Consider the following 27,226-nt stretch of genomic DNA (forward strand, 5'->3'; position numbering starts at 1 on the left):
ACAAACCATTTTACTGTAACCCTGTGAAATACTAACGAACAGTTCGGTAAAAGCATTATTTTCACCGAACTTCTGTAAAATCGTGTGACAGCAGGCATGAGCTTCCTTTTGTTTCAGTTTTTGCACATCACTTACAAGCAGTGTAAGCTGGCTTAGTGGTGGCAAGCCTGCTTCCTGATCGGCAGGTCGGGAGTTCGATTCCCGGTTGAATCATTTTCTTGTTTTTCTCTATGATTGTGTTCAACGATTTTACAGATTGATCGGTGATTTTTCACCGAACCTTCAGCTGTTGAGATTACGGTGAAATTTCACCGTAATCCGTAATTTTTTTTAAGTGTGTATAGATTACTATTTTAAAATTATTATTTTAGTCGGAAGAAAACTCGCAAAACTCGAACACATGAACTTCGAAGCACAGATTCGTCAATTTTTAGCGAAATTCCTGTTCATATGGAAATTACTGGTTTAAATTTATCGAAGATTTTAAAGTGAAGGTACAAAACAAATTTCTTGAAGCATTTTTAACAAATCTGTGTAAGGAGTCAACGGTAAATTTTAAATTGTGGACAACATTGCGGCGAACCCAGGTAACAATTTCAAGCTGCTCAAACGCTTTAAAACTAATTTAAATCAGCCTTCGTCTGAACAAAAGCTGTTCATAGCCTGCAATTAACTCGCGATAAAATACTAGGTATCGTTTCTATCGTTTCCCACAATTGTATGACAAAACGATAAACCGTTCCATACGGTAATGACGTTTTTGTACCAGTGAAAAATCGACTCAAGCAGTGTTTTGTATTGATTAGTGGTTAAGTCTCTTTGTCTCTCCATACAACGGAGCGGTTAAAGTAATGGTTAGGTTGCGAAAGTTTAAAATCTCACCTACGCAGTTTTGAAAATTTTGAAATTTAACATTCTAAAAGTGAAAAATCGAGTTGGTTTAAAGCGGAACGTGTAGAATTTCGTCTGCGAAACAAGAATTGCTAAAATTAGTTTGTTTTTTTTTCTGACTTAAGAGTGTTTGAATTAGTTTTCGAGAAATCAAATATTTTTCAATTAATATGAATAAAGAAGAAAAAAATGTTAAATACTTAAAGGATGCTGGACTTTATAGTTTACTTTGAGCAAAACTTGAGTTTAGAGTAATGTTTGATCCTTTGCTCGCGTCACTTGCTCCTGCGGGGGCGGGTAATGTGAGCAGGATCAATCGTGTCGCGCGTCGCTCGCGTGGCATGATTAATTAGTGGCGCGGATCGCGAGTGTTTGATCCTTTGCTCGCGTCAAATTATTTATCATGGTCTAATCGCTTATCAAAGTGAATCCTGTGACCCAACGATCCTCCCCATTAACAAATATCCCTCCCAGTAACCTTGTGGAGATGCAGAGGCAAACACGGTCTCCAAATAGCAAAGGTTACACACTAACATTCCTTCCCCCAATCCCACCTGACTGCAAGGACGTGGCCGGCGCCTTTATTGACCCTGTATAAATAGAGGCACTGAATTATGCACACTGAAGAAGATTATGGCCAATCCCAGCCGAACTTCTAGTTGATTCTTTGTGCATTTTCACTGACTTTGGTCAATCACGGAATAGCAACCATTGATATGTGTAGTCAGTCTAAGCTAAGCTAAGCTAAAGCTAAAGCTACTTTGAGCAAAACTTGAGTTTAATAAGCAACAAATGAATTGTTAATTTGAAGCTTCTATAAAAATAAAGCAAAAAAAGAGATTTATTATTGTTGTCCAACAATGTTGAATAATGAATGCAAAGAAAAGTGTTTTCAATAGAATTTCCATTGATTGATGCCATAACTTATATGTTGGAATTGCTAATCTAGTTTTGGCGAGGTTCTGTAAGAAAGCAGAAAGTTTAATAGTAATTTATTTAGCTAGTATGTCTGTGCTAGAATCGTCTCCCTCCAAAACTTCCACCAGAATTTTTCCACATTTCCGTTGGAAATGTCTACAAAAAATTCACCTGAATTCTTCCAGAAAGTAAGCCAGAAATCCATATGTTTCTTGATACTTAGATTTCCAAATCATACCATATTTGTCTTTATAATAAGAATTATTTTTTTCTTGCTGTTTGTGTTTGGAAAGCTGACCCAGCTTGAAATTTTATTATTAGCAGATCACGACGAAAACAGTGACTTTAGTGACCATCTTTCTGAAAAAAGTGACTTTAGTGACTTTTTGTTGAAAAAAGTGGCTTTTCAGTGAACAGGTCGAAAAAAGTGACCAAGAGTGACTTGCTACCAGCCATGCATGTTCCAACATATGCAATCGAGAAAAACACGTTTAAAGATTTTAATACATTTAGGCCTCGTATTGATCAGGTTTCTGATAAATTTAAAGAATATCGTTGCAATAGCATAAATAACAGCGTGTTTTTTAGAATCAAGAGTTTGTATTATGGGAAAAAAGTAAATTTGGCTACAAAATTCCAAGTGGTACTATTATGCCTATAAATACGGGATTTTTGGTGAATTTGTACGCATAACAGTCCCACTGATAGTAGAAACCAATTATGAGCATATGCTATAGATGACCGTTCTTACGTATAGATTGTACCAAATGTAGAGGATGCATATCGTTACTATATTGAGGCACTATATGAAGGCTCAAGTGACATGTGCCGGAGCCACATGTGGGGAAGTTCAGAAAAACAATTTTATAGTTTGGGATGGATAGCAAAGTTTTCTGTATGTGAGATAATGAGAAAATGTATCATTTGGCGAAACAAATAGTGAGTAAGTTAGAGAGTTTATATGAATTTCTATATCGACTCTCCCGGCTGCAGGCTTGACAGAAACTCATCTGCGATTTTATGGTTATTCTGCAGAGTAAATATTTAACTCAGAATTCACGACACAAATCTTCACACGATCTGATATTTCTTTGGACTTGGTTTGCAAAATCATGATACTATATCGCAAATTATGTTTTTGGTCCGCCAACATTTTCGCCACTTGCACCGAAGAACCAGTTATCCGGAATAAGCCAGAATGGACCAGGTCATCCAAGACCTCTTGAACTATTCTTCTTTTGACTTGATTTACAAATTCATGAAGTGTGATTAGTCGCAAGATAGCTTTTAGAACTGCCAATATCATGTCCTCTTCCCCTGGCATGTTATAAAGTCATCAAAAATGTTTGAATCATCCAAATGCAAATTCATGAAGATTGATATACCGCAAGCCAGGTTTCCCCACTAGGGAAGCGGTATTCGCGAAAATAACAGCATTTGGCCATATCATTCAGAAACACTTGAGCTGTTTTTATTTAGACTTGGTTTGCTAAATCATGAAGTTTGGTTTGCCGCATACTACTATAGACTAGAAATTAAAGCGGTTACTAATTATTTAAGTAGGGTTACCTCAGTTCTCCCCGTGAAATCCGGAAATACGGGTAATTTCGAATCGATGAACAGGGTTCCAAAAACTAAAAGAATTTTGCAATCTACCCTGAAAATTCTATTTAAGTTCGTTGAAAAACGGATGAGAAATAATATTTTAATATTGAAAATTTCAATCAAATTTGGCACGCATGATTGGCTTAATATAAATTCATAAACCAGGTTGTGTTCCACATGGAATGTCAAGCCAACGTAATAAGAAGATATTCAGAGCGGTTCCCTGCGTGGAGTAAAGTGGGGCAAAAGTTCGAGTGGGGCAAGAGTCTCTTTTTGAGATTTCTAGCTCAATTCAAAACAAAACTTATATATGTCATGGTGGTTCGAATGCTATTTAAGTAAGAGACTTTCACTCCAAATATAAAAATCGATTGATATTTGAAAAAGTTATGGCTATTTGTTGCTTTTCGACGTGAGTATTGTCATTTTTGGTCAAACTTTCGTTGCATGGAACCAGTTGAAGATAAAATCTTTTCAAATATATTATGTAAGGGCGTTTCTAGGCATATCATAAGGATGCTTGGAGGTGTATTAGTTTTTGCACAAATGCTTGGAAACAGGTTTTGGCCCATGCGGAGGGGACACGTCCCCCGACAATATTATAGAGAGAATGTGTGCGGATGCCGAGTGCTGGAATGCAGTAACTACGGCTGTCACTCACATTATGTTAGAATTGCAGCGTCTATGGCGCGCCGACCAAGAGTTGGCTGCAGAGGATTAGCCCTGCCGAGGCTGGTCCCTTGTAACATTGTTTAAGTCGGCTAGGAGAAGCAGTTTGCCTAGGCTACTTCTGCTACACGTGTTGTGCTATATGCACTGGTCCCTTCCCGAAGAAATACCGTAAGGTGGTTCCGGGGAGATGAGGGTCTGAGTCCAAGGGTCACGTCGATGCACTGTTCACCACTTGAGCAATCCTAAATGAATTGCTCATGCACAGTGCATAGGCTGGTTTTAGCGGGTCGTCGTTGGTGCGTCATCCCCGCATTCCCTGAGTTATCTTCTCAGGGGATCTGTTTGCAGATTTCCCCCTTGTAAAAAACAAAAACAAAAAAAAAGGTTTTGGCCCATAGTGGAGCAAAAGTTCGCAAAGGCAAAAGTTGTAAAGTATGCCTGTCATAAAACGATCGATATTTTGTGTTTTAGCCAGCGAACTTTTGCTCCATACTAGATTCGAACTCTTACCCCACCGGTGGGGCAAAAGTTCGTTTAAGACAATCAATTTTTAAAGTGTTATAACCAAAAATATGTAACTATTTTGACACAAGTTTGTGCAGCAAAATTATAGTCAATATGTTGAAGGTTTATTGTAAGGTATTTGTTTTGTTTCAACTGCTATTGTTTTCTAGGAAACTTTGATTATATCACTAAGGTCGAACTTTTACCCCACCTTACTCTACTGAATATGTTGTTCGAGATTAGCGCTGAATTATAAAGTGTGACAGTTATGCGTAGAAATACATTAGTGGGACAGTTATGCGTGAAAATTCAACAATGGGACAACTAGATTTGAATTGCTTTTGATTGAGTTTTCGAACAAAGTTATTTTTTGGGAAGTGTTTTTCAAAACTATACGTAAAAATATACTGCTTGATGACAAAAAGTCAAAATGCACAAAAAGTAACATGGGACAAAAGTTTTGTAACGCGAGTATAGCGCGTTGTACTTTGTCAACACCCTTGGGCTTGCGGATATTTCAGGATCTTGACCTTTTAGAAGAATGGCGTCTTCGGCAAAGTTGTTCAGTAGCTCAAATGCTTTCTTTGTTTAATCCTTGAAATCATACATACGCATCAACTTTGTCGAAGATGCCATTTTTCTAAAAGGTCAAGATCCTGAAATATCCGCAAAACAAAAGATTTATGCCAACTAGCTCGAACAATGGTAGTCTTTAACTTACTGAACAACTTTGCCGAAGATGCCGTCCTTCCGAATGGTCAGGATCCTAAAATATCTGCAGAATGAAAGTAAAAGTTCCATGCCCACTAGTGGCACCTAGCGGTCATATTTCAAATTAAATGAGATATCAACAGATAGCGCTCCACCACCAGAACAACTTTACTGAAGACCCCATGTTTCGAAATTATCTAAATTTTGAGATAACGATTTCAAACTTGAACCGTATAAAGTGCGTTCATTATTATGCGAGTTCTATGTACATTTGTTGATTTTACCGCATTATAAATAGCTATATTACGGTGCTTTTGAAAATTTTCCCGGTAGCCGCCGAGTTCTACCGCAGCTGTCAAAGTTCTACCGCAGGCTTAGAAATCATTGTATCATTGAACGAATCCATCTAATCAAAGTATTCTAGTAAATCTAAAGCATTTGAAAATAGCAAAAAACAATGGGTCACTGCACCAAAATCATCCTCACTCTCTCACTCTTACATAAAATTTGTAAACAACAATACCAGTAAACGTCAAAATCCCATACTAAATCAAAACAATACACACGGAGAAATCGAATTACTCAAAAATAAGTTTTTTTTATACTCAAAATTAAGTAAAGGCGGTCGAACTGAATAGTTGGGTGATTTTCGTTCTGTCAAATATGTACATTGAACTCAACCTTTGAGTTGTTCAATGAAAACTCAAATTTGAGTAAAAAAACACTTGTTTTGTTTATTGGACTCCCAATCACATTTTTATGTACTGTCGGAGTTACTAAAAATAATAAAAAGAGTTTTGTTTTTCCATATTGATACAATTATTCAGCGTATTTTAAACTTCCCAAAATTGCAATCTGACCGGCAAATCACAATACTGTGAGAAAGATCATCAATTTGCCAAACACATTGAAAACACAAAGTTGAGTAGAAATAACTCAACGTCGGGCATTTAGGCTGCCTTCTAGCCGTTGAGTTGTTTAAACTCAATTTTGGATGAAAAAATGAGCCATCCATTTTGAAACGTCAATGCTGATCATCTTGTATCAGTCATCGTCGGTATTAGACGTAACAGCAGAAAAATCGAAGTTTTATTTAAAATAAATAGACCATTTCCGTCAAACCTAACATCCCTGTTTTATATTTTTTCTCGAAAGATAATGAGTTGTAGTTAACATTTTTGTTGTTATTTTTTCATGTTAGGTATTTTCGAATTTTTTATGAATTTTCAAAAATTGACTATTTCACCACTTTTGGAGACATGCGGAACGAAAATGGTAACCCTAAGGGTGGTGAGTAAATCGTGAAACTGATAACCCTATACTCCACTGCACTGTGACGTCACGCATCAATTTTGACAGGTACTGGTCCTGTTGTTTACAGTTTGGACTTAGTACTTTTTTCGAATCATTCTTAATTTCGTGAAAGTTTGCTGCGAGGAGAGGTCAAATCCACTGCAGATACCTACGGATCGTATTATTTTATCTTCCTACCGTGGAAAATCGTCACCATCAGCATGCTGGTGATAGAAATGCGAAGATGAAAAAATGATGGAAAAAACGACTAAGTCCGAAACGTAAAAAACAGGACCAGCAGCTGTCAAATAAGTGAGGTTAGGCTCGTCATATGCAGCGCTCTATACCAGCTGTTATTTACATTTCGAAACGTCAAAAATTTGAAAAGAAAATCTCGAACCATAACAAACGGCTTCGGTGGTGCAATTTCCCACATCACAGTCGTCGGAATTTACGTCGGAAATCAAGTTGGTCCCAGGCCACCTATCAATGGTTCCGTCTCAGGTGTGGAAGCCGGCTCTGAACGTCGGCATTTAAACTTATATCTGTGAGAAATGACTTCGACGGGTATTCTCCTCGTGGGCTCAAACTTACAGGTGAGTAACAATTATAGATTTCCGATCGTGCTTGAAAGTATATATATAAAAAAAAATTACCAGGAGACGCGGTATATAACGTCGAAAATGGAACTGGAGAGTTAACGAAAGTGGCGCAATAATTCGAGCGGTTATCGGTTCGACCCGGCCAGTGATAAACCGAAGCGGTATGTACTTGCAATGTTCCCGTAACAGAGCTAGTGTGCTGCAAGCCATGGGTTGGGATGCGGTTAGGCTGCCAGCAAAGTATGCCGAAATGCAGCAGATCAAAGAGCAGAAGCGGGGACAGTTTCGACTGGTAGTGACGTGCAATCCAGAGTACTACCGGTGGACCCAAAAGTTGATTCTGATGTTTCGTGAGGATGCATTGCGTACCAGGAAGTGGGTCAGATCAATTTTGATCCTGTTGGTGAGATGGCGTTGGCTGCTTATTGTGGAGATCCAGTGCCAAAGTGGAGAATAAATGTTTTGAAATAGTGATTCTTTAAAAGCACAAGATTTGCGAACACTTTGTACGATGGGTTGGCTGATCCAACGTTGTAAGATTGGAAATACATGTCATGGATACAACTGTGAATTGAAAGAAAATGGCCATTCTGATTTGGACCTAACATCCGAAACACTTGGAGCAAGCGCTTTTGGTTGCCGAGCATCCTTGTAATCTGAGAGAGACTCGCGAAGAGGAAAAATATCAACGTCATATGCAGCCCAGATTCCACTGTCACAAAACGTCAAATGCAGCCCACCGATTTTATGGCTGCAAACGTGAAAAGTATTGTATTCAAAATAAATTGTGAGTGAAAACCTCAGTCAGCGGAACTGTTTTTTCCAAAGTTGCTGATAAATCTCCACATAAGATTAGTTATTTCTAATGTCTGCTACGTTTGCAGCCATGAAATTTCACTCAAAAGGCTATTTATGATTCGGTGTGATTCAAACGCAATCATTTTTTGCTGAGAGATTCATGTGAAAGTTTGAACGGCTTGCGCATGATTGGTATAAACACAGAGTGGAATAAGAAAAAAACTCAGCAATCATAGAAAAAGAAGACCGTCTTCGCGAGTCTCGTCTCAGCTTGTAATCAATTGAATGCAAATAGATTGAATGGTGGTAAAGGTAAACCCGATATGTTAATTGCAGGGCTGGTAGCAAGTCTCCATTTAGATATTTGGTCATTATTTGAATGCAAGTCCCAAAAAGTATATTATAAGGGGGCAGGATCTGTCATTGATTTCGGAATTTTGAAAAGCAGCTTTTTCGTTCAAAGTCTAGAAAATTGACATAAACATGTGTTCACTGTATTGTATTATCCAACCGAAACACAGTGAACACATTTTCATCGAATAATTTTAAGCTTTGAACAGAAAAACAGCATTTGAAGTTTCCATGATGACGATGATTGCAATGACGAATTCTTGAACGGTAGGGAGTCGGATCCTATTCATGGCACTTTTGATTCACTTCGGCAGCAGTGATTTTTGAAAGCTACTGAGCTCATATTTGTCCACAATATGTGTCGCACTCAAGTGCTTCTTATTGCAAAGTTTCAGACAATTCGGCCAAGAAAAAACCCCCACGCCAAAGTGAATCATGGAAGTGCCCAAGTAGCTCTGCACACTATCTCAAGTCTCTATTTTAATCAAAATGATCTCTAAAGTCACTTTCTTCCTCATTCTGCTTGCAGTGAATCTTGGTTAAAAAAAGAGGGTTTAGAGAATCCTTCACGCTATTATGTGACTATTCTACAGGTTCCTTACAATTTTTTTCACAGATTCCTAGAATAAAAACTTTAGGATTTCTTTCAGTGATTTCATCTGATATTTTATGGCATATTTTCAGAAACACATCCAGCGAAACTTCCAAAAAAAATCCTCTAATAAATTTTTCCAGCATTAAAAAAAAACTCCATAACTTGTTTCTGGAAATCCAACGCTATCGACTTAAGTCATTTCTATTGAAATTATTCTGAAAATTTCAACAAAATTTGGCGCATATTTTTTTTTATAATTCTGCAACCTTTATTTTTAGTTTTTGCTCTACGAGTCTAGAATATCATGAAAAGATAGTTGCAGCTACTAGAAAAATACCAAAACTCAAACAGTTTTTTAAATACCAAAACTCTAAAACAATAAGTCTACAAAGAAGTCTGTAAAAATTACTAAAAGCGAACTTCTAAACAAATCTTCAGAATAAAATCTGAAAAAAATTAACAACCTTCTGCTTTTATCACAAAAAAAAAAAAAATCAATGGCAATGAATACCTACTACCTGGCAAGGTGTTAGTTGAAAGGGGTTCACAAAGGTTTCTCCATGAGTTTTTGAAAAAATTCGTTTGTGGAATTTTCCAAAATTCCTTTCTATGCGCCGATTTTTCAGCCATCTTCACATAAATTAATTTAAAAATGCTCCACAGTTTCTTCTTTAAGTTACTCCAAAAATTCACAAAAAAATCCGTCCAGGAATTCCTCATGAAACGTCTTTAGAAAATTTTCTGATTATTTCTTCAACATTTTATCTAGGGACTACTACGCCATCTTCCAAATATATCTCGATGAATTTCTCAAGTTTAAACCTCCATGGAATCTTTCGTATGAAGTTTCGCACCACTAAAATAGTCCAAATTAAATACTACAGCAGTTATTCCAAAGACAAATTAGTTATTCCATTTATTCTTATGATAATTCTTTAGCAAATTTTTACTGGAATTCCAATTTATCTTTTGATGGAATTGCTTCGAAATATTTTTCAGAATATTATCCAAGGATTCGTTTTTTTTTCATAATTATATTAGCAATTTATCTAAAAAAAATACTACAAAACTACCCCAAGAGTCCAAGAGCTGTTTCGGAGATCCTTGCAGGTGCTCATCTAGTATTTCAACATAGGTATCTAATTTTCATTAGGGAATTCTAGATGATTTATTTTCAGAATACTTCCCGCAATTAGAAAGTATTCCTGAACAAATTCATCGAGAACTTCCTTGGGAAGTTTCTCAACCAAGTTTAGGAGGAAATCATGAAGGAATCTTAGGAGAAATCTACGGAGTAATTTCTGAAGGTTTTTTTTAAAGAAACTTCTGGTAGAAGCTTTAAAGAAATCCTGTACGTAAACGTTTCCATACTTTCCTGAATATCCCACCCACTCAGAGTCGTGACTTAATTCATAGAAGTTCTCTAAACACTGGGGAGGTGATCGCAGAATTTGTGACGACCCGTATTTTTTTTATTTTTCAAAAACTCGTACAAACAGCAACAATGTGGATGCTTAAATACAGTTTTTTTTTTCAATAATTTGAAAGACGTACCAATCGATTTTCAAAGCCAACTGAACTGAACTGAACTCTTAATCTAGAAAAGATTATCTTGTCACTAGCGGAAACATAGGTGGTATACCTCTGGCCACTACCATCAACAGTCCAGCATCAGTTATTTCTGTTGCGACTTCTGCATCTCCTAGGTGAGTTCCATCTGGAACACGACCGAAGCCAACATAATCGTCGAGCTCCTCAAAATTTGCGATGCGTTGCAGCTAAGATAGATAAGCTTGTTCACAGTTTTCACGCTGACCACGGAAAAGTTTGTCATTCTATCGGTCACGTTCCGCACCGTCTAGGAGGACATACCGGTAAAAGGCGATCGTCCGACGTCTTTGTCCGATTCACCATTCTAGACGTATTTGTAGTAACTGTTTTTTGTGGCTTTGAAGATTTTGCTGATAATGTAGGCGCCACCAAGGTATCTAGAAGGGAGGTAGTCCAATGTGTCAGATTTCCCATTCCGCCATTTTGAAATGCTAAGTGACAGCTGGCGAGTTTGTTTTGGTTGTTTGGATATCAGATGCATGGCGTGACATAGTAGGTATAGAATGTTTCTCTTACACCCACATCTGTGCGGTATACGCGGCAAAGTATCTGAATTTACTTCACTGTGTAATGCACTGATAGTAGAATGACTTAACTTACGAGATAAAGTTACAAGAGTACAACCGTCATCGTCAGACGGTGACACCGTGGCGCATCCTCTCTTTCATCGTAGACCATCGGTGGTGGGTGGCTCTCACCCGCTGCACTATTCGAAATTTCCACATTTACATGCATTACATGAATTGTAAACCAATTTTTCAAGTAATCTGCTTTTCTTCGACACAAAACCCCGGAATACTACATTAAAGACGAAAATTTGATTCGCGACAAAATGCTGGAGAAAATTTTCACTTCACTGTGTTTATGTTTGTTGGAGTAAACATTCCCTAACAACCCCATAGAAACGGTTGAGTACACAAACCCGCCAGCTAGCCAACTCGCCAACTGTCACTTCCGCTTTCCCTGCAGCTCACCACACCGCGCACCCACTGACTGCTAAGATCGGTAAACCTGTCATTATAATAATCTTGGGCGCCACCTCCGGCTGTGTGCTTGGTGCCGGAATAACCCCAATTGGGTCCGACTCGTCATTTTGCGCAGATCCTCTGACTGAAAACACACAAGAAAAAAGAACAAATTTATCTCATTCCACTTTTTCGAAGTACTATTCTTACCGTTGCTGTTTTGCGCTCCTGAGCATTGTTGCCGATCGATTATATTCCGCAGTCTACTAGTAGAAATCTCGTCCTCATCCACCAGCACGGCCTTGGGATCGAAATCCATTCAGATTTCAACTTTTACGTTTTTTGTTCGACGTTTTTTCTGGAAATTTCACTATATATTTTACGAAAACTAGCCAAAGCGCACTTCACACGGCATGAAAAACACATAAGGCCGAGAGAATCCGGTTTCGGTGATGGAGACGGAACTTTTGACGGCCAGAATCAAGACAACGGAGGATCTTTCCGATTCCGATATCTCGCGTAACAATTCTAAAGGGCCAATGACCAAATTGTAAACAAATCGGGTTTTGATACCATTCGATAGCATCTCCCAACACCCACAAACTATGCAAAAATTGTCAACATTATCATAAAACTTACCTTTATAAACTCGATTTTCAAAACGGCCAATAACCGCTTTTTTCCAAATCATTCATTGGCCCACTGCTTGAAACGGCCAATGATCGGTTCTCGCTCTATCAAGAGGGCCTACAATCGGAAAATTTCGCAAACTTTCATTGGCCTTAGCATGGTGAGAGGCCAATGACTCTCTCTTGCTCATTCATTGAAAATCGATAAGGCCTAGCCTTGGGCCAAGCACGCTAATAAAATTCAATTTTGGCCAATAAAAAAGGCCCATGTCTTGTTGAAAATCGGAAATGGGCCAAGCATTCAAACTCATCATTTTTTCCACATTTTTGTCAGTTTTCAGAAACATATCGATTATTACCGTGTAGTAATGGTAAATCGTCACTCAATTAGCAAGAAATCATATTGATCGATTTGAATACTGAGAAATAGGAATTGAAAATGTGGTGAGTAATATTCAAATCGAATTTTCTCAGAGTCAGCGATCTGAGGATTGGCCCTTTTGAATTGTTACGCGAGATATATGAAAACATGTTATGAAAACATAAACAAAAACAATTATATCTGTCAGTCAGCTGTTAGGCCAGCTGATCAAAAATTCACCACGACGTGTTGAAAAACCATGGGGGAACAGGGGGTCGAGAGAGAAATCAGCATGAAATATTTTTTTGGAGACCATGGGGTAAAACGGCGAGCCGCAAGTTTTTCATTGTTTTCCAATAGTCAGAGGCTTCAAAACATATGGGTTCCTTAGGAAAGTTTGTTCAATGAATTGAAAAGAAGCTTATGGGCCAATAAAAAATTTCACGGAAATGGTCTATTCAAAAGTTGGTGGAATTACTGTTCCTGACGTCATTTTATATAACGTTCCGGAAGCTGGCCAATTTATCAAAGGTAAAATGTACTGAAGAGTTAGGTGTGCCGAAAATATAATGTTCAATATTTCCTTTCAATTTCAGGAATTCAATTGCCTTGAGTCTACGATTGTTCTTGGTGCAGGATTGCCGGAAATAAGAAGTGCCTGGTCTCAGCTAAAAACTACTGTGTTCTCTTTAGTTGCCACCCGTCATGCATGATGAAAAAAACGAGATGGCCGTTCCAACTGTTGTTGCTGCCGTCCCAGCCACCCATCCATCATCATCCATCAGCAAATGTTACAGATAAAGGTAGGTGTCCTCTTCCGGTACTGTCCTGCAGCGGTTCTGATATTCGTAGGCGTTCCCCCAGTAAACGATTGCCGGAATCGGCAAGCTGATTATAGTGAATATGATTCAAATGTGATGTAATAAATAAGAAGAAAATGTGATCATGACGTTAAAATAAAATAAAATAAAATATACGATTTAACTCTGTTCGTTTTCATTAATTACAAAACCATGACAACATTTATAATTTTTTGACTATTTTTTTCATTAACGAAGCTATTGCATCAATAAACTACCCATTTTTGAGTTTTTTTCGCACGAGGTTTCATTGGGTAAAATACACCCACTGATATAATTCAATGCAACTACTCAAATTTGAGTACTAGGCTACTTACTCAAATTTGGGGTAACGCACAAACGTGCCGAGTTGGGTCAAAAAAACCCAAATTTGAGTACTTCGTTTTCTCCGTGCAGAGCTCTATAGTCATTAGCGTGGTTTCCAAGGTATCATCGCAGCCGATCGATGATGCTTTGTGAAAATCAGTAATGTGACAGCTGCGGTAGCTTTCTGTTCAACCGCAGAACGGAAAGTTATCTCTAAAATTGCAATACTGTAAACAAATCTGTTGAGTATTGTTCGTAAGAAGATTCTTGAGGAATACATTTTGGTTTGGTGTCGCTAGATATCTTTGTTACAAAATCGTAGCATATAAATCACAACTGTTGTACAATAGCGCGACAGCCCGAAGGTTGAAATGGAATCAACTTAACTATAATTCGGCCTTTGATGAATCGGCCTTTTGTGATTCGACTTTTTGTGATAATCCCGAACTTAATACACTTGACAACGTTGTATCCTCAATTAAATGAAATCACTAGTCTAATGATAAAACACAATAAATCAACTTACCTTTGAAGACCTTCCAGCAGTAGCGGTGTCAGCATCACGTCCACCTGACCTTTGAACCGAATTACCACCGAATTTCGGGTGGCCGTTTCCCCCTGCGAGCTCAAAAACTCGCTTTCGTGTTCTTTGTGGTCCTGCTTCTCGAAGCTACCCCGTACCATTACGCTGGGATCCCACGGATGTGGTTTGGGCAGTGTCGACATTCCCGATGCTGTGGACGATTGTTGTTGGCTGCAGCCGTCGTACCGTGAAATGACTTTCACCTCTCGCCAATGGGAATAGTTATCGAAGTGCGGAACCAGTCTACCACCGATGTAGACCAATCCGCCGTCTTCGTTCTGCTGGAAGAGAGGCATCGAGAAGGCATCCGCTCCTATTGGAAGCGAACAGTGAGCCCAATTGGAGCATCGAACTTGTGCTAGGTGGGTTACGTAGCTAGCCATCAGTAGCGGAGAGTCGACAATCGGACGATTGATTTGCATGTGCAGGTTCACCAGGGTGATGTCCTCTTGCGAGGATAGGGCCGAGATGAACGAACTCGAAGAGAGCGAATGCGATTCGGATGAATCGTGAGGATCCACCTGTAGGCGAAATAGTTGTTTAGTGATCATGTTTTCAATAAAGTATGAGATCATATATGTAACTACTTTGCAATAGGCGTATTTGAATAGTCAATTTAACGAAACAATATCAAATAGAAATTAGGCGTTTTGATTAAAAGCAAATTTAAATTTATAAATGTGTTAAAAAACGCCGATGGTTATCGATGTTTAAAATGTGGTATCATCGTATTATTCCTTGTAGTGCAAAGCTTTTTTTATAAATACAGTCAACTCTTTATAACTCGATATTGAAGGGATCATCAAGCTCGAAAGATATCGGATTATATTTTTCACAGAGGACGCTTAACAACTCCAAACCTGGGGGGTGCGAAATGGATACCAAACTGTTAAGAAAAGTTGTACTTGGTCTAAATTATGCATGAGTATTTTACAACCTTTCTGAAATATGTTTCTAACTAACATACGGCTAGCAAGTTTCGGATTTGGTTTATTTATTGGGTGTATTGTCTACACCGAAATGATGAAGATTTATGTGAAGTATTTTAAGGGTGCACTTTTACTGCGGTTTCCTGCGAGACAACCAAACAAACAACGGTTAGCACTCGTAGAAAAGTTTGTGTTCAATTTGAACAACCTAAATGTTCGAGACCGCACCCCCAAGCTCCAAAACAATCAGTTTACAACGGTCTTCGTAAATGGGTAAGTTAGTTGGGTTGTTCCATGGCAGATGGCGCAAGGCAAAGCGTACACATTTGCGCTGAATTGCCTCTATGCGAGAAATACTGTTTTGATAATAGGGCGCCCAGACAACTGACGAGTATTCTTATATTGACCTCACTAGCGAACAAAACAATGACTTAAAACATTGAATGTTTTTAAACTGCTTTGCAACACGAAATATGAAACCGAGTGTTTTAGATGTTTTGGAGGCCTCGAAAGCAACGTGTTCTTTGAAGGACATCTTAGAGTCCAATAACACACCCAGATCTTTAACCACCGATTCTCTCCTAAGGATAGTACATCCAACCTTGTAGTCAAAATTAAACGTAGAGCGTGTGCGGGAAAATGATATTACTGAGCATTTGTCAGCATTTAGCTCCATGCGGTTCGGTTTACACCAAACTGTAAACGCGTCAAGCTGAGATTGAATGAAACAAGCGTTGTTGACATTGTCGACTATAGAATACAGCTTAAAATCATCGGCAAATGAAAGCTTGAACGACTTAAGCAGTGAATGCACATCATTGAGATACACAAAAAAAAATCAATGGCCCTAAATGAATGCCTTGTGGCACTTCAGAGGTAACAAAGAAGGATAGCGAAGTGCAATTTTCAATTTTGATGGCCATTTTTCTACCACTCAAGTAGGATTTCAGCCAATCAAGAAAAGATCCGGAGAAACCGAGACGACTAAACTTGGCAACAATTATCTGATGATTGATTTTATCAAAAGCTGCAAAGAAATCCATATAGGGTAGATATACCAATAGTGGAGGTACTAAGCACTATTGAACTTCATGTAACCGCCTAAATAATCATTCCTTGTTGAGCTACCGTGCGAGACAGTCGATAGTTCTCGTGTGTCCGGGTTCACCCCCGTTTTTCCAAATCTTTGGTATTTCGACGCCTATTGCAAAGTGTTTTTAGTGCAGTGAAGAGCCTCAGTTCGGCTTGGAAGCGGAACACTTTTGGCGAAGCCATTGTGTTGCCGTTTAATCGAGTTTTGCGCAAAAGTATTGAACGTTTTCGCCATTGCGTGGTTATTTTCCGATCACGTGTATCGTAGAAGACAGCTTGCACCTCGTCCCGTGTGCTACCTGAGTGATTATCGTTTGTGGTGTGCATATAGCGTGCACAGCGGTTCGCTCTCCACGCCGACAGTAGTCACCATCGTTATCGACGCCTGTGTTGGTTGGTGGCAGGCAGTGAGAGACCAACCACACATACACCGTACCAGCGAACCAGGAACCAGACCGTCCTTTTTTGATCACGTGTATCATCGAAGGCAGCTCGCACCCCGTCCCGTGTGCTACCTGTGTGCAGTGCAGAGTTCATCAGTGCGATCATCGTCTGTGGTGTGCGTATAGCGTGGACAGCGGAGATCAACCACACATCTACGCGTCCCAGCGAATGGTCGTACGTTACTTGCTACCTCTCCCCAAGCGTAGACGCCCATCGGTTACAGCATCGACGACGCCAGCGTGGATAGAGTAAAAGATAAGTACCTCTCGTTGTTCTTCTCCTCTTCACGTCTTTTTTGTTTAGTTTTTACTGCGTGTGAAAGTTTTCCCTCTTCCCTTTCCCCTTTGTATGTGTTTTTTTTTTCAGTTTGATTCAATTTCCATTTCTTCGAATAGTGTTAGTTTGAGTTATTCGTGCGCCCTTTGCGGTGTTAAGCTACCGCAATGGGTGTAGATGATGATGGCGGGGGAACGTCGTATCCCCTCACTGAGTCTTCGAATGTGTTGAACCAACAAAACACAAACACCTCTTTGCCCAATCCATGTGTGTCCCCTCAATCTGATGTGTCTCAAATGGACACCAATATTCTACCATCTCCGACGTCCCCTCGCCTCAAGGCCTACCCGCCCGACTCTGGTGGGCCTTTTGTTGTTTTCTTTCGATCCAAAGGCAAACGGTTGAACACTATTCAGATCAGTAAGGATCTGACTAAGCGATTCTCTTCCGTTGTCGCCATTGACACAGTGGGTTCTGGTAAGCTGCGCGTCACCGTCAGTGACCGTAAACAGGCCAATGAGATTGTGGCCTGTGAGCTCTTTACTCGTGAGTACCAAACTTATCTACCAAGCCATCGGGTTGAGATTGCGGGAGTGGTCACCGAAGGCAGTATGACCTGCGAAGAATTGATGCAGGGTTGTGGTCGCTTCAAAAACCCTTCTCTCCCATCTGTCCCCATACTGGAATGCAAGCAATTGCATTCCGTATCCCTGGTGGGAGATAAGAAGATCTATTCGCATTCAGACTCCTTCTGTGTGACCTTTTCCGGATCTGCTTTGCCGAATTTTCTTGTAATCGGCAAACTTCGTTTACCTGTGCGGCTGTACGTACCGAAGGTAATGAATTGCACAAATTGCAAGCAGCTGGGCCATACTGCCCAGTATTGCTGCAACAAACCTCGATGTGCTTCTTGCGGGGAGAGACATGTGGATGGTGCATGTAGTATACCGCCAAAATGCGTTTATTGCAACGAAAGTCCACCACATGCCCTCGAAAACTGCCCGACGTACGTACGCCGGCAGCAACATCAGCGACGATCATTAGAGCAGCGCTCTCGGCGTAGTTTTGCCGAGATGTTGAAAAAGGCTGCTCCGTCTGCTGAATCCCAAAATATCTACTCTTCTCTGTCTCTTGATGATCAGGGCTCCGACTCTGAGGTTGGTGAAGGAATTTCCTTCGTTTTCAAGGGTTCATCGAGGAAGCGTGTGAGACTCCAGAGACCCACAAAAAAGCCTCGGAATCTGTCTAGCAGTGATGACCCACCAGCCATGAAAAATACTAAGCCTGTCGCGAAAGTCTCAAAGCTTTCACCTCCTGGATTCAAACTCCAAGAGGAAAGAGACTTTCCGCCACTACCGGGAAAATCTAAAATCCCAAATATTCCAAAATTTCAAACTGCTCAGCCAAAAGAAAGTTCGCATTCGGAGCCCCTAGGGCAACCTCAGGGCGTTCCAATGTTTACGCTTTCTGGCATTGTAGATATCATCCTTAATTTCTTCAATGCTTCTGACCCAGTGAAGAACATTGTCAAAGGATTGCTTCCATGTGTGACTCCTCTTTTGAAGCAACTGGCTTCTAGAATGCCCCTCCTTGCAACGATCATATCTTTTGATGGATAATTTATCCACAGAGGTCGAAGATATGATTTCTGTTCTACACTGGAACTGTCGTAGTATAATGCCTAAATTAGATAGTTTTAAATTTTTAGTTAGTAATTTACAGTGCGATGTTTTTGCGTTATCAGAAACTTGGCTAACACCTGATGTGACCCTTCCTTTCCATGATTTTAATATTATTCGCCTGGATCGATCCGACTCATATGGAGGAGTGCTTTTGGGGATCAAAAAGCATCACTCGTTCTACAGAGTCGATCTGCCGCCGATGTCAGGCATTGAAGTCGTTGCATGTCAGGTGACTATCCGAGGCAAAAGCCTCAGTGTCGCCTCCATATATCTTCCTCCGAGATCGGCGATATCTCGCAGAGATCTCTCTCACATCTGCTCTGTTATGCCTGAACCACGGTTGTTCATTGGGGATTTCAACTCCCACGGAACAGGCTGGGGGGAACTGTATGACGACCACCGATCAACGTTGATATATGACCTCTGCGACGACTTCAATATGACAATTCTCAACACTGGGGAAGTTACACGAGTGGCACCTCCAGCTCAAGATGGAAGTCCTAGGGATAGCCGTTTAGACCTCTCAATATGTTCAAGCTCGTTATCGCTGGATTGTTCATGGAGGGTAATCCAGGATCCCCATGGTAGCGATCACTTGCCGATTGTAGTTTCAATTTCCAATGGAACACAACAGTCTTCATCCATCGATCTCGCCTACGACCTCACAAAGCACATAGACTGGGGAAAGTACGCGGAAACGATCATTGATGGAGAACAAGCGGTAGAAGTACTTCCTTCGTTGGAAGAGTATCGCTTTTTATCCGAGTTGATTCTCAACAGCGCTCTTCAAGCCCAACGCCGTCCTGTGCCTGGTCCGTCGGTTCGCAAGAAGCCTCCCAATCCGTGGTGGGATGAAGAGTGTAAGGCACTCTATCGCGAGAAATCCGCCGCGTTTAAAGACTTCCGGAAACGTGGTTCAATTGACAACTATGAGCGCTATTCTTCCCTTGAACGCAAGTTTAAAAGCTTGGTCAAAGCGAAGAAAAGCGGTTATTGGCGTCATTTTGTGGAAGGATTATCACGTGAGACCTCGTTGAGAACGCTTTGGACCGTCGGAAGAAGAATGCGTAATACATCGTCGGTTAATGAAGATCGAGAGAGCTCTCCTCGGTGGATTATCGATTTCGCTAAGAAAGTTTGTCCGGATTCCGTTCCTGTTGATCGCGTGCGACGAGATATTCCGGTGGATAGGGACGCCATGGATAGACCTTTTTCGATGGTTGAATTCTCACTTGCTCTCCTTTCATGTAACAATTCCGCTCCAGGAATGGATCGAATCAAGTTCAATTTGCTTAAGGGCCTACCTGACGTCGCAAAGAGGCGCCTATTGAACTTGTTTAATCACTTTCTGGAGTGTAACATTGTTCCGGATGACTGGAGGCAGGTGAGAGTAATAGCCATCCAAAAACCCGGGAAACCCGCGTCGAACTATAATTCGTACCGCCCAATTGCGATGTTGTCGTGTATTCGCAAGTTGTTAGAGAAGATGATTCTCTTTCAGCTGGATAAATGGGTTGAATCGAATGGCATGCTGTCAGATACACAGTTTGGTTTTCGCAGAGCCAAAGGAACGAACGACTGTCTTGCGCTGCTTTCTTCAGAAATTCAACTTGCCTTTGCCCAAAAGGAACAGATGGGTTCAGTGTTTTTGGATATTAAGGGTGCTTTTGACTCAGTTTGTGTTGATGTCCTTTCAGACAAACTCCACGCAAGTGGCCTTTCATCAGTTTTGAACAATTTTTTGTACAATTTGTTGTCCGAGAAGCATATGAGTTTTACTCATGGCAACTTGTCAGTTTCACGAATTAGCTACATGGGTCTCCCCCAGGGATCATGCCTGAGTCCCCTTCTTTATAATTTTTATGTGAGAGACATTGATGACTGTCTCATGGAAAATTGCTCGTTAAGACAGCTTGCAGACGACTGTGTTGTTTCTGTCACAGGACCAACAGCAGCCGAACTACAAGGACCCTTACAAGATACTCTGGACAATTTGTCTACTTGGGCCTTAAAGCTGGGTATCGAATTCTCTGCGGAGAAAACTGAGATGGTTGTCTTTTCAAAGAAACACAAACCTGCCAAGTTTCCGCTTACACTCATGGGTAAGACAATCACTCATAGCTTGTCTTCTAAATATCTCGGGGTCTGGTTCGACGCCAAATGCACCTGGGGGAAACACATTGTGTATCTGACACAGAAATGCCAAAAACGAATCAACTTCATGCGAACTATAACCGGAACATGGTGGGGAGCCCATCCGGAAGATCTGATCAAGCTGTACCAAACAACCATCTTGTCGGTCTTAGAGTACGGTAGCTTTTGCTTTCAATCCGCGGCGAAAACACATATGCTGAAGATACAGCGGATTCAGTACCGCTGTCTTCGCATCGCGCTAGGCTGCATGACCTCGACTCACACAATGAGTTTAGAGGTACTTGCAGGAGTACAGCCCCTGACAGATCGTTTCGCGGAGTTAACACTCAGGTTCCTCATCCGTTGTGAGGTTCTCAATCCATTGGTTATTGAAAACTACGAAAAGCTGCTTGAACATAACCCTCAAACTCGTTTCATGAGTGTGTACTACTGGTACATGACGCTGGAGGTTAGCCCATCTTCGGTTAACACCAATCGTGATAACTTCCTAGAATTCGACTGTTCCTCTGTAGTATTTGATTTGTCCATGAAGCAAGATATCCATGGTATACCAGATCACTTTCGTTCAAAGTTTATCCCTCCCATGTTTGCAAGTAAATTCGGGCATGTCAGCGAGAGCCTACAGTTCTTCACTGATGGGTCAAAAATGGATGATATCACTGGTTTTGGTGTTTACAACGTTTCTCATAGCGCCTCCTTCATGCTTCAAAAACCATGTTCTGTATATGTTGCTGAACTAGCATCTATACATTACACCTTAGAGTACATCAGTTCTCTCCCACCCGAGCACTTCTTCATTTTTTCCGACAGTTTAAGTTCTCTGGAGGCTGTTCGGTCAATGAAGCCGGTGAAGCACTCAGCGTACTTCCTGAATAGAATACGCCAGGCATTGAGTGCTTTGTCAATTCGCTCTTACACTATTACCCTAGCTTGGGTCCCTTCGCATTGCTCCATTCCTGGCAATGAGAAAGCGGACTCTCTGGCTAAGGTAGGCGCTAAAGAAGGCGATGTTTACGAGCGTCAAATCGCCTTCGAAGAATTTTTTGCATTGGCCCGTCGGGAGACCTTGATCAGCTGGCAACAGAAATGGAGAGACGGAGAAATGGGTAGATGGCTGCATTCCATATTTCCACAGGTGTCGAAAAAGCCATGGTTTAAGGGGTTGGGCATGAGCCGTGATTTCATTCGTGTCATGTGTCGGCTTATGTCCAATCACTATTCGTTAAGCGCGCATACCCACCGTATTGGGCTCTCAGAAAGCAATCTCTGTGTTTGCGGCGTGGCTTACCAGGATATCGAACATGTTGTGTGGGGATGCGTTGAGCATCGTGGCGTCAGATCTGAGCTGACTGAAACTCTCCGGATCCGAGGAAAACAGCAGAAACCTGTCAGGGAAGTGTTGTTGATTTAGAATATATGAATTTAATCCATCTGTTTTTGAAGCGTATCAATATCCGGGTTTGATTGTGTTCGTTCCCTGTCTTTCTTTTTCCCATTCAAATTGTCCTCTTCTCGTCGTGTCTCCCACAAACCGTTTCTGTTTAGTTTCATTACAGATCTGGACATCCTGTCCCTTCAAGCTTCATCAGCTCAGTAGTCTAAGTAGCTTAAGTAATTCCAAAAAATCCTTTCCTTCCCTATTTCAAATGTATCCACTAACCTTAAAACTTCCGCAAACTAACATAGTTTTTAAAATAAGTTCAAATTTCAAAATGTAAATAATGTAAAAAAAAGAAAAGATTTCGGCTCTGTTATGCCCTACGGCGCCTGAGCCTGCCAAATAAACGAGATAAGTAAAAAAAAAAAAACCGCCTAAATAGAAGAAGCGCAAATTATGTACATTGTAATGTTGTAACTGGAAGTAACTTAATGTTAAAAAAATATTTCATCGCAGTAATCCACGGCATGTCAGTGAAAAATAATACCTCCACTATGGGGTTCTGCACTGTTTTGATTTTGTATGAGTTTTTGACGTTTACTGGCCTTGTTGTTTACTAATTTTATGAAGGAGTGAAAGAGTGAAACTGATTTCTGTGCAGAGCCCCATTGGTACACTGTTCCCTTAGTTGCGGTATAATTTTAATTTGTGTTCCTATAGTTGTGGTATCCGTTGTTTTCTCATGAGATCCTCCACTATAGGAACACTTTACCGCAACTATTGGTAAAAGTAAGAACAGTTTCAGTAATTTTAGTGATATTTCATCAGTTTTAAAGCAATTTGAATGCTCTTTTCCACTATTCCGTGTATCAACAAGCCAATACGTCGATTGGTAGTGTCGGTTCTGTGGCTAATGTAATAAAATCAGTGAAAACGGCACTACCACAACTATAGGAACACCCACAACTAAGGGAACACTTACCCTAGATCACGGTGTACTAAAATTAAGAAGGTGATATACTCCGAAAACTGACAGCTACTTGGCGACGTCATTCCTATCCACCTCGAACGAATTTGCGAAAAAAATGATCTAGTGGTCCGGAAGGTGTATGGTACGATAGGAGTGACGTCACATGTTTACAATGAAACTCGATATTTACATCAGTGAAGAGACTGCCTTGTTAATTTTTATGCCGTGCCCTAGATGGAATCTACTTGATGACTTTTCTGTAGCTCTTTTGCAATGAATGATGTATAGGCTACTAAGTTGGTATTCGTTGAACGCTTCGGCATGAAACCATGTTGGTGTTCCGATATGAAATGAAGGCAATTGTGCAGCAAGAAGTTGTAAACCACTTTTTCGAACAACTTAGAAACAGCGCAAAGAGCAGATATACCGCAATAATTTTTGACATCACGTTTGTTGCCTTTTTTGAACACCGGAAAGACGAACGATTTTTTCCAACATTCCGGGAATGATCCTGCTTGTAGAGATAGGTTGAACAGTTGTGATAGGGGCACGGATAGAATGCTTGAGCAATGCTTCGAAACTATTGCAAGAATACCATCCGGATCACAGCTAGTTGACGCCTTCAAAGCAGAGCAATTCTTGCAGACAAATTCTGAATTAACGAATGGTTGATCACCAATTAATTTTCTAATCAAATGAATCTATTTTTCTGGCGCAGCAATCGGTGTTTTCTCAGTTGTATGCCAGCAGGCGGTATGCACATAGATGCAGAGATTTATGTACATTTGATTCATCATTTATCTATCATTGCCGAAATCAGCCTTATCAGTTAAGTTGGAAAACTATTTTCTATCATTATATACAAGACGATATTATTGTCCAGTCCTCACGAAAATCTGCTTGGTATTCGCCGGCGAGCACTCCCTCAGTGATTATTCCTCGACAGTTGGAATTGCTCCAGTCTGTTTCCATTCAAATACAGTGGGATAGGAGTCCCTATAGCAGACAGTTCTTTTTTCCATATATTCAACAGAGTACGTTGCAGTATTTCGGTCAGCTATTTCTTGTTGAGGTTATCTCAATGATTTTCTTCTCCGTTGTTGCTCCTTACCCGCTCATCAAGCTTTCGGTGCTACTTATTTGCTACAACCTCTGCCAATAAGCACTACAGCTCCGAGTAACTGCTAACCTCGCTACTATTGATTTTGCAAATACCTTGAGCTACTTTTGCGCGATTGATGATGAACTTATCGGATCTATGCTGAACCAACTGTATAACAGGTTCTAGCGGAAGATGTCTGCTACCTATTACAAAGTCCAAAGTCTTCATGCTAGCATTATGGAACAGTTGTGGGCAAACAAACACCAGATCAATAGCAGATGGAGTTTAGTTGAGTTCTATTGGTACATACATGGTTTGTCCATCGTTTAGCAGTATAAATGCTTCTTCATTTATTAGGTCGAAAAGAGCTGCCATGATGGGCGTTTAAGTCCCCACCTACATGTATTCTGCGGTGTCCTCTTACAGCTTGAAATAAAGATCCTACCTCCTGTTCCAGTGTGAAGTAGGAAATGTTCGGTGCTACGTATATTGACATCACTACAATGTTATACGCTACAATCAGTCGTGCAACAGATTGGATTTTTGTAATTTCGGTAACGTTATTTCTTTCGATTTCAGCTGTTTGTCGATGAGAATCCCAGCGCCTCCATATCCGTCGTCTCGTAAGTCGAAGAATGTGAAAAACCCTGGCACTTTGTATTTAGGGGTAGTCGGGGCGGTTTGGCCAATGGGATGCAATGAGCACTCCTTGAAAACTGCATAAATTCATGATATTTCATCTGAAATAACATGCAACCCCAAAGCTGATGAGGAAATGAAGCAATGGGCATGTTATAAGTCAGTGTTCAAAACTCAAAGAAAAATAAATAAATGATGTTTGTTCCGGCTTCGTATCGCCCCTCGTACGATCGCCGTATTATTTTCTATGCTATTACTTGTCACTAATGTATTTTCCACTGGGACTGAAAAAGCGCGGTAACCACCGCTTGTGAGAAGAAAAAAAAAATTAAGTTTGTAGTCTGTCATCAACGTGAATAAACGTTTTTGTATTTGCTTTCCGAAGTCGCGTGCAATTTTACTTATATTTCCGGAAAACCCGCAGTCCAGTCGAAGTCGCGTAGTGAATTTACAGTCCATTCCATGCCGAAACATTTGGACCTTCGATCCGAATAATGTCGGACCTGCAGAAGTTGCTAATCCGCCGGAACGCCCTGATGGTTCAGGTGCGTGGAGAGCTTTCAGTCGCAGACGCTATCAAGGAGCGGATGCCGTCCCTAAGTGAGGTTAGGGACCGACTGAACCAGCTAAAGGAGCTTGCTGCCAATTTCCGGGAGACACAAGGATGCATCGAGGAGAAGCAGGAGAATCCCGAAGCTATCTTGTCTGTCCATAACGTTCGGGAGGAGTTTTTCACCATGTTTTACCGAGCAAAGGATATTTTCGAGGGCTTCCTAGACGTCGATGATGTTGGATCATCCGTCAGCCAGCGAACGGCAGTCGAAACCAGCGATTGGAAAGAGGCTATGCATTTGCTCATTGAGACGCAGCGGATGCTACTGCTGGATCAAGCACGGACCACGAAAACCGTTCAAAATCTGACGCAGTTGTCGAATAGTGCACCTCTGGATGGTAGTCAGGTGTCGAATCCTTCACCCCAGTTGGCTGTTCGATTGCCTGCTATCAACATTCAGCCATTCAGCGGAGAACGTAAACATTGGATGACGTTTAAGGATATTTACGTTTCGACCATCCACAACCGAGTTGACATTTCGGATGCGCTGAAAATGCAGTATCTTTTTTCATATCTTGAAGGAGATGCTAAGAGATTAGTGAGCAAGTTTACAATCTCTGGAGCAAACTATCAAAATGCATGGAGCACTTTGATTACCCACTTTGACAAGAAGCGCTACACAGTGTTTTCGTTGGTGCATGAATTTCTGGCTCAATCTCCGGTTACACAAGCTACTCCACAGTCACTGGGCAGACTGGTAACAACATCCGACGAGATTATCCAGCAGCTGGACGCATTGGGTGATGAGTTCACCGGTCGGGACCCATGGCTGATTCATCTTATTCTGGAGAAATTGGACAAGGAGACAAGAGCAAGCTGGTCACAAGAAGTTGTCGACACGGAGGATCCCACTTTTGAAGATTTGTTGGGATTTCTCAAGAAACGTTGTGAGGTGCTGGAAACGTGTTCGGCATTTTCGAAGAAACCAGCGAATGAACCGAAGAAGGAGGCGACCAAACCGGTGCCGGCGAAGCTGAAGACGCTGCATACAACAGTGGAGAAAAAGTGCGCGAAGTGCTCTAGTGAGCACAATACGTATCAGTGTGATGAATTTAAGAACATGAGTGTAAAAGACAGACGAGAACTAGTGCAATAAGCCAAGTTATGCTTTAACTGCCTTCGACCATCACATTCGGTGAAATCGTGTTCGTCGAAGTCGGTATGCCACAACCCCGATTGTAAACAGCGCCACCACACGCTGCTGTGTTCCGTGGCGAAGAGGGCTGAACAAGTGGAAGCGAAAAAAGAAGAAGACGTAGTTCCGTCGCCAGAAGTGCCCGCAAAGGAGGAAGGTGTCGTCGTTGCATTGACAGCCGGAATGCCGATGAGTGTGAGCAAGTCGATTCCGTTGCTACCTACGGCGGTAGTGCAAGTGCAGCAAGCGGACGGTGGTTTCACGTCGGCGAGAATTCTGATCGATTCTGGATCGCAGGCATCACTGGTGACTGAAGCTTGTGTTCGGAAGCTGAAGCTGCCGCGACGAAACGGGAAACTCGTGGTCAACGGTCTTGGCCACCAAGAAGTGGGAACAACGCGTGGTTTGGTTACTCTGCGTTTGGCATCGCGGTTCAACGACACCGTAGTCTTGACCACCGAGGCCTACATTCTCGGAAAATTGACCACCTCTATCCCATCCCAGCGATTCAACCCAGCGAACATGAAGCTCTTGGACGACCTAGGAGAACTAGCCGA

At 41.1% G+C, this 27,226-nt stretch overlaps 1 protein-coding gene and 1 long non-coding RNA gene across 8 annotated transcripts in view; one reads left to right on the forward strand and one right to left on the reverse strand.

Annotated features, from left to right (window-relative positions):
• Positions 1-27,226, reverse strand: part of LOC5571145 (uncharacterized protein KIAA1109) — a 113,700-nt gene that overhangs the window by 47,448 nt on the left and 39,026 nt on the right. For all 7 annotated transcript variants that reach the window (XM_021844583.1, XM_021844587.1, XM_021844584.1 and 4 more), the window contains one exon: positions 14,199-14,776. In XM_021844583.1, the coding sequence (XP_021700275.1) occupies positions 14,199-14,776 (578 nt within the window). The remainder of the gene's footprint in view (positions 1-14,198; positions 14,777-27,226) is intronic.
• Positions 6,975-7,742, forward strand: LOC110676498. The gene is made up of 2 exons (XR_002500450.1): positions 6,975-7,190; positions 7,254-7,742. It is a non-coding gene; the product is annotated as an uncharacterized LOC110676498 (long non-coding RNA).

The sequence above is a fragment of the Aedes aegypti genome, chromosome 2 (genome assembly GCF_002204515.2).
Source record: "Aedes aegypti strain LVP_AGWG chromosome 2, AaegL5.0 Primary Assembly, whole genome shotgun sequence".
NCBI lineage: Eukaryota > Metazoa > Arthropoda > Insecta > Diptera > Culicidae > Aedes > Aedes aegypti.